Source organism: Sinocyclocheilus anshuiensis, unplaced genomic scaffold (assembly GCF_001515605.1).
Source record: "Sinocyclocheilus anshuiensis isolate Anshui unplaced genomic scaffold, SAMN03320099.WGS_v1.1 scaffold910, whole genome shotgun sequence".
Lineage (NCBI taxonomy): Eukaryota > Metazoa > Chordata > Actinopteri > Cypriniformes > Cyprinidae > Sinocyclocheilus > Sinocyclocheilus anshuiensis.
Window position 1 is genome coordinate 248512 of NW_015540888.1, and position 8598 is coordinate 257109.

The 8598-nt window shown below is 35.5% G+C and overlaps 2 protein-coding genes across 2 annotated transcripts; one reads left to right on the forward strand and one right to left on the reverse strand.

The window, feature by feature from the left end:
- Positions 1 to 1353: 1353 nt before the first annotated feature.
- On the reverse strand, positions 1354 to 2130 carry LOC107688791 (gonadotropin subunit beta-2). The gene is made up of 3 exons (XM_016486561.1): positions 2114 to 2130; positions 1801 to 1984; positions 1354 to 1661 (listed from the first exon to the last, which is right to left on the reverse strand). Exons 1-3 carry the CDS (start codon positions 2128 to 2130, stop codon positions 1422 to 1424), a joined length of 441 nt encoding a protein of 146 aa, XP_016342047.1. The 3' UTR covers positions 1354 to 1421.
- A 1108-nt stretch (positions 2131 to 3238) lies between these two features.
- On the forward strand, positions 3239 to 5057 carry cox20 (cytochrome c oxidase assembly factor COX20). The gene is made up of 4 exons (XM_016486554.1): positions 3239 to 3398; positions 4117 to 4231; positions 4326 to 4389; positions 4695 to 5057. The coding sequence occupies exons 1-4, from the start codon at positions 3372 to 3374 to the stop codon at positions 4822 to 4824; spliced, it is 336 nt and encodes a 111-aa protein (XP_016342040.1). The 5' UTR covers positions 3239 to 3371; the 3' UTR covers positions 4825 to 5057.
- Positions 5058 to 8598: the final 3541 nt, after the last annotated feature.

Genomic DNA, 8598 nt, shown 5'->3' on the forward strand with positions numbered 1-8598 from the left:
TTCAAAGATGGTATTGGCTCTTGGGATATTGTTTTGTGCAAGCATGTGCAAGCACGCTGCAGTTCTTTTCATTCTTATATATGTAAACCACAGCTACCTATGAAAGTCTGACAGGCCTGCCAGCTGCATAACAGCAGTGCAGAGTAATTCCTATTAATCATAGAAAAGCATTTTCAGAAACATTCTGGCTGCAAGCTCTATCCTAAAACCTCGGAGGCAAAAAGACGCTTTCTTATATCCAACGTCTAACACAGAGTCAAGTTTATCAATAACAATTGTTCAGTTTAATTTAATACTTGCTATTCAACCTATTTTCATTTTACTTGTATTGTGTGTGCTGTTTTTATATTTCATATCATGTTAGCTTAGCAACACACTAACACCAAACACTCTTCTCTCATGTGCTGCACATGAGGAGCACTATTTGTACATAAGAGATCCAAATCAGTCACTCCTTAGAAGAAAGCTCAGTATGTTTTGAAACTGAGCCATTGTCACTGCTCATGGAAAAATGCTTCCATAGCTTTAACGTGCTGTCATGCCATCATTATGAAATTAACATCATTACTGTATTACGATTTTATGGAAGAGCATAATATTTCCTCAAGGTAAACCTATTAACTATCTAAGTAACAGCATAATCAGTGTGTTTTGGCAAATTTTTCTACTTACTGTATATTCTCAGTATTGATCTTTCCTGCCATCTTCTGGCTAGAAAACATAATTGCAGCAGTCCACAAGTCTTTCATGCTTCATCTTATACTTTGAGCTTTGAAAAATCACTACAAGATCTAATGTTTGATTCATTTACATTACATTACTATAATGATATTGGTGTCATACAGTATTAAGTTGCTTGCAAAATATTTTATTAAGTCAGAACGCATGTTCTCCTCTGAATGACCTTCAAAAGAGAACAATAACGTTTGCCTGCAGAATGCATAAGCCTTTCATTTGTATGTTTTTATTTGATTTATTTTGTGTTTTATTTTATATTTCAAAAAGTGGCGCAGTGTTATTTGAATTCATCATGGTGATGGATGAAAACCATAATCAAAGTTTTGCAATTTAATTAACAAGCTTCTCTGAATATGCAGAGTTCAGTTGATTTTCATTTGGCATCTGTACATTTGTATCAATTCAACTCTTGTCGGTTTTCTTTCTGGTCACTGGCTTATGATTTTCTAATGATCACTTACAACATTTATCTTCAGCTCAATATCCACGCCAACTGCCCTTTTACATCACCTAGAATAAAATGTGTTCGGCTTTAGTGTAGAAAATGAATTTAAGAAGTATGTCCTTTTTATTGATATACATCTACACAACATTTATCTGATTTAGAGTGAGAGTTTATCAGCTGGTGTACACTTTGATTTGATGTGCTAAACACAGGATAGTAGTCTTGGGGCCAAAAGGGGCTAGTAAACAAGGAAATCCTCTCTCTGAGACATGCAAAAGTCAGGCTGCAGGCTTTCAATCGTGCAGTCGGATGTGTCCATGGTGCACAGGCTGCAGTCGCAGCTGAGAGCCACAGGGTAGGTGATATGTGGGTCCACCCCTGGAGGACAGTCTGGCAAGCGGACGGTCTCGTAGCGCACGTCCCGGTAAGTGCACACGTGTTGGTAGACAGTGGAAAATGGGCTCTTGTATACAGGCTCCTAGAAATGCAAGATAATACACTGTCACCACCACTGGAAATAATGATTTTTGTTGTATATTAATATGAATTCAAATGAATGTTGCTGAAAAATGTTTCCATGCAAATTAACAAGTAAAAAAAAAAAAGAAAGTAAGCACCTTTGTCAGGCAGTGGCCACTGCAGATGGTGGTCTGAAACACCAGACATTTTGGACAGCCCTCCTTTTCCACAGCTACAGTCTCATTAACTGGCTCACAGGGTGGAAGAAAAGAGCGTTTAGCAGCTAGTAGGACAACTACAGAGAATAAGAGAAGGAGGATGTGGTTTCGAACAACTAAAATCCTGTAGATGGAAAGAAAGGAGAGCAATTTAATTTACTGTGAAGCCCCGTTGAAACAGTAAAAAGCAAAAGCAAAAAAAAACAAAAAAACTGTGAACAATATTACTGCATTAAATATGTATTAGACTTACTTGACGGGTGTCCCCATTGCTCAGCAGGCTGTTAAAAGTGGCTCTATGTGTTCAGTCACACGGCATCTGAGTAGATTTATATAGTGCAGTGAAACCAACAATTAAACTAAAATCTGACCTTAAATTAATCACACTGATCTCAAGAGGATTATGTGTTTCCATTCTCACGTAACAACTCTCTACATTCATCAGGTCAGAATGAACAGATAAAAGACACCTGCTGTTCATTCAGTGCACATATATTATATACAGTAGATTATCTGATCTAAAATCATCTGCATGAAATCAAATTAGACTCCATGTACAGCGTCAGGAAATAACCAAGGTCTAACGCTCTCAGGTTTCACTGCGAGTGAGTTCATTAGTGTTTGCAAGGCAGTGATCACCGAAACACTACTTTGTTTAGCATCATATAGCAGTTTTTATCAAGGTGATATTGTGTTCTCTCGGTACTGTAGTATTATCTCCAATGATTAGGAAAAAACTCCTCAAGGTATGACTCCTATAAAACAGTGTCATTTTACTATCATTGAGATACTATTATAGTGTAAATATATAGTTTATAATATTTGTAATTTCTCTCTCTCTCTCTCTCTCTCTCTATATATATATATGCATACACACACACACACACACACACACATATATTATATATAATTTTATTTCAGTTTTAGTTGTAGTTATTTTAGTACATTAAGTTAACCTTAAAATGACAATTGTTGCCTTGGCAACTAGCTGAAATATAGTATACTACTACTACTACTACCAATAATAATAATAGTAGTAATAGTAATAATAATTAACAATAATAATAATATTAATAATTATTATTATTATTATATCAGTTAACGTTTATTTATTTATTTCGTCTTAGTTTCAGTTTTAGTTCACTATAATACTAATCCACTAAATAACACTGCTATAAACTGACTCTTGACAACATTTAAAACAGATGAAGCATGCATTTACCCAGAATCAAAACCTAAAAGCTAAACCTATCAAAAACTTTGACCATATTAATTTAGTGCCATGACATATGCCAAAAGTGCGTAAACTGATCTAATTTTAACACTAGCAGGCCTATTTTATTTTTGCCGATTTAGCTGCTAACGTTACACTTCTGGGTCCCGGAACCAACAATCATCCGCTAATGTGTGCCGCCAGGAAGAATATATCGGCGCACCAAAGAACGTATAGGGTTAACATTTCATAACGAACAAACTTGTTTGCATGAGTGTGTTGAAAAGTAATCTCGAAAATGACCGAGGAGGACGGTAAGAGCCAGGTGGGTGTTATTTTATTCAAGAAGTTTAGTCAGATATTACGCTGGGGTAAAGTTCATAAGAGAAGGTCGTGTAATGCGCTGTCCACAATTATTGTTACCTAATGGATACAAGACATTAAGAGAGATCATGTTACATTATTATAGTTGTTTTCATCTGATTTATAGCAAAAAAAATGTACTATGGTATTACCATGTTTCACATCGTACCATGGTATTACCCTTACGAAAATTAACCATGGTTTTACTACAAAAAAAACACGGTTACTATAGTTAAACCATGGTGACCACAAATTAACTATGGTTTTGCAACACTAACCATAGTTAAACCATGGTATTTGTAGTAAAACTGTGGTTATACAAATGGTAGTCAATACGCCAAAAAACTATGGTTACTACAATTTTACTATTATAAAACCATGGTTAATTTTTGTAATCTAACACCGTAACATGGTACTGCCACAGTACTTCGTTATAATGGTTATAAGCTCCATTATTGTTACTGCAGATATTCGCATGATCATGCTGTTAAGTGTAAGTACTGATTTCATTTCAGGATGTCATGTTAATGTTATGTACATTTATTCAATGAACCAGTGTAGATTTAAATCAGTGTAGTTAGTAAGTGATAATGATACACATTACAGGTTTTGTAATCGGTGAACTTTTTATTCAAATGAATGAACAAGTTCAGACATTAATTCCATCTTAACACGCACAGGGCATGAAGGTCATGGGTATCCATGATATCCAGAATACGCCTTGTGCTCGAGAATCTATTCTACATGGTGCAGGTGGTTCACTGGTGGCAGGATTAGTGCACTTTTTGGCAACAAGTAAGTGAGTGATTGAACTGACGACTTGTATGATCATATGTCACATATTTCTTTAGTGTAAGAGTTTTTTCCGCTGTCATCTTGTCATTCACAGGTAGAGTAAAGAGGTCGTTTGATGTGGGTGTCGCAGGATTCATGCTTACAACACTGGGCTCATGGTATGTGCTTCAATAACAGTGTGACATGCGCTCACATGCTGCTGCTGTCATTATAATTATATTCTCAATACTGTAGTTTAACAGAAGAGTTTTTTAATTTACAGTATGAAGTATAATATATCTTTTTTTAAATCAGTGTAAATAAAACACAGCACAACAAATACTACCATGATTTATTAATAATAGAATGGGGGAAATTATGATTAATTGTCATGGAAATCATTTAAAAATGATAAAAAATGCAATAAATGTTCTTGACAGATTTTATGATTATCTGACATATTATCTCATGCTTTTTTATACAGGTTTTACTGCAGATATAATAATGCCAAGCTGCGTGTTCAGCAGAGAATGATTCAGGATGGCATAAAAAATAAAGTAATTTATGAAGGCACAAATTTAGACCCCACACAGAAGAAGAGCGGGGATCTGTAAAAGTTGCTTGTCTGAGACCATATTAATGCCTTTAATGAGAATGATGATTTATTTATTGTATAATTATGTATTGTATTGAATGTTTGTAATTAAATTACATTAAAGCAGATGCATTTTAAATTTGATCTTGTGAATATGCTGTAGGAGGAATGTACAGCAGTACTTGCTGACATTGAAAAGTATTTTTTCCTGAGCTCTAATCTTACAGGGTTTTTTTTTTCCAGCTGCTTACACAAAAAAAACGTTACTTGTCACACAATTTCTGAAACCTGACACTCAAACACCAGAAGCACACACCAAATCTGCAAAACCATATGCTAATTCTCAGCCTTTAACATTTCAATTTTTTAAGTTTTCAATTTCATAAAACACTTTTTTGCGAGACAACACACAATTCTCTATGTAACACACAAAAATCTACCAGGAAGTATCTTGATTTCCTTTTTTTTTTTTAACACAACCAATCAAAATGGCACACTAATTCATCAGCGTCTCACATGTGCTTCACTGAACACCAACCAATCATGGCTTTAGAACAGGCCTATAAATACACATCTACACAACTATACTTGGTTGATGTATTTCTTTTCTTTTGTACTGTGCAATACTGTATTCACAACCACAAATGCTTACAGTTTGGTTTCAATCTTGCTGTTGTGTTTACCGTGAATTTTTCAACATCTCTCTGCCAATTACTTTCAATCATGTACAGAAATGTACATGAGCTTTAGGTTTTGAATAACTGTATATGATGTGTTTACAAAATATAATATTATTTTGAGATGTGTTTCTGGTATTTTAAATGCAGTGCTTCATTTTGCAAGAGATGTGAAGCATTTTGTGTGTGCAATTCTTGGATTTGTGTGTAAAGTTTTGAAAAAAAAAGAGGCAAAAAAAAAAAACTGTTAGGTTAAAATACAAATTAAAAAGAGCACCGAATAACATCCATATCCTTTTTCCTGCTTTTTTAGCATGTGTTTCAATGGTGTCATTCAGTTCCCGTGTTTAAACATGTCGCTTTACGTGTGCTACAGGAATTTATATTAAAATCATCGCACCCATGATTTCAAAATGTTCACCCTAGGAGGTACTGAAGCAAGTTTTGGTTAGGGGCCACTTGAAAAGGTTTTGTTTGAGCCTACAATAAACTGCATTATGAAAATATGAGAAGTATTTAAAGAAATATACAGTAGCATAATCATACTTTACAAGCTAAGAATTTACAAAGTGTTTGGCACAAATGACAAAATACATATTTGTATTCAAAAACAAGAAAAAGTAGTGTGACATTTTCTGGTAGTTAATGGTAGGTATCAAATAAACTTGAGGGCAACTGACATCATACCTGTAACTTCATTAAAAGTCACTTTGATAGCTTGATATCTGGTTCAAAGTCACTGCAAAACAATAGTTTTCAAAAAATCTCAAGCGTGACGAGTTAATCCAAATAATTTTAGGGGGCCAGTCTGCATCGTTTCTTCACTTCTTCATACTTTATTTCTTAGTATGTGCTTTTTATTTAGAGTGTCTATACACTAATTACAGACAGTTCTTTTCAAGAAATATGAGTTTGCTTAAGTGTAAAACAGTAACCAGGAACTTTTGGAATATCAGTTGCTCTCCAATATACACCCACAACATTTGGTACAGCGAAGGTAACCCTGTAAAATCCCTTTTAAAAGTAGCTTTTAAAAAAAATCCAAAATGTTTTTTTAATTAAAGATGAAATTTACCCATTGACTTACATACCAATCTATCTGCATGATGAATTGTGAATGGTCTTGTCTTCCTCGGCTCACATGGTCATGGCCCCACAGTTTGACCTGGCAAATTTACATTTACCGTCTGTGATCAAAACAGCTTCAAAGTTGAAATTTTACATGTGGTTAAAAAATGATGTGTTCTTTTTAACCAAGTAATGCCTATAATATGATATACAAAGATGAAGGAATTTATCCCCTCTTGTTCAGAGAATCACTATACAAACACTCATAAGCATTAGAAATCAACAACATGTAATTCAAAAATTATTTCACTTTGCTTGCAGGTGAATTTAATAATAAAACAAAACACATGATGTGGCATATTTGCTGATATTAAAGGGGGGGGGGTTGACTATTTTTTTTCTAGGCTTGATTGTGTTTATGGGGTGCAGTCTAACGTTTTAATGCTTCATTTCAAAAAAAAAAAAAAAAAGCATTATTTTTCACATAATTTACCTCGCTTATCAATTTGAGCCCGATTGAGACGCAGAGGATATTAGTGAAGATGATCGCGCAGAACCTGTGCAAGCACGGCTCTTACTGGTTATTTGTAAATGCTACTGCTTCTGTTAGCTTTTAATATACAGTTTTATCCTGATTAAAGTTTTAATACAGTACGCCAACTGCACGCGCGTCCATGTATAATGCTTCTCATAGCCATGTGAAAATAAGTGTATAAATGGAACAGAGCTGAGCTGATGATCTGAATGAGAGAGAGAGAGAGAGAGAGATTAGTGAAGATGATCGCGCAGAACCTGTGCAAGCACGGCTCTTACTGGTTATTTGTAAATGCTACTGCTTCTGTTAGCTTTTAATATACGGTTTTATCCTGATTAAAGTTTTAATACAGTACGCGCGTCCATGTATAACGCTTCTCATAGCTATGTGAAAATAAGTGTATAAATGGAACAGTTCATTGTTTGAGCTGAGCTGATGATCTGAATGAGAGATAAGGGAGAGAGAAAGAAATGCAGCACTTGTGAAGAGACATTGAACTTTTGAATCCATTAGAATCGTTAGGAGACAGAATCGTGATTCATATTCATATATGAACAGATTTTTACGTGCACCCCTAGTTTTCTTCCTCTTCTCTAAAGCAGCGCAGCATGGCCCCGCCCCCTTTGTTACATGTTCCCGGGGGCGGGTTTTGTGATGTCACAAACCCGGGAAGTAACTCGTTGTAGTCCCTATGTGTATACACACTTTATTATACGTATATACTACTACTAGAATTCAAAACTACTGCATTATGGTAAAATTAATAAAAATGTGAATCATTTTGTAGCCGTTTCATGACTTTTTTGACATTTTTACAGTTTCATAGATTATAGAGATTAAAAAACAAATTCCCTTACAAACACTGGTGTGCTGGTACCCTGGTACAGTGATGGTATTAGATGATATGAATGATAGCCATATTCATGCACTACACTGTGTACTTCAATGAAAACAATTGTGCTACTACCGTAGTATCATGTACAGTACTTTTTGTTAGTGTTGATACGTTATGTGGATCAGTAATACACATTTTACATTGGAGGGCATGAATCCTCACTCTTGATCAGTGGAGGTCTCTGTGTGTAATTGCACAATCTCCACGTCATTATGTGAGCTGGAGGTGCTTGCAGCACGGGCTATCTTTGTGAGGGTTTTCTCGTATGGAGCCGGCAGATAAACCATCAGAAAAACCCCATCATTCCCGTCTTCAGTGCCATCTCCTTCCTCCAAAGTGGACAGAAATTCAGCAGTGCCATCAGCATCGTCAAAATCCAGAGTTATGACTTTGGCTGTGTTCTCCTTCGCCCTGAAACATCTTTTGAAAACAAAGAAGGCAATTCCAGCGAGGACGAGCAGGGAGCCCGTTACTATGACAACATACAGCGTAGCCTCCGGTCTCTCTTCGACCTTGTTTGAAGCCAGCTCGTTCCAGTAGCCCTGACAACACATCCGAATAGAAACTTAAGAAATGACATGATGATCACAAGGTCTGTTCCTTAAAGTCGCCATGCAA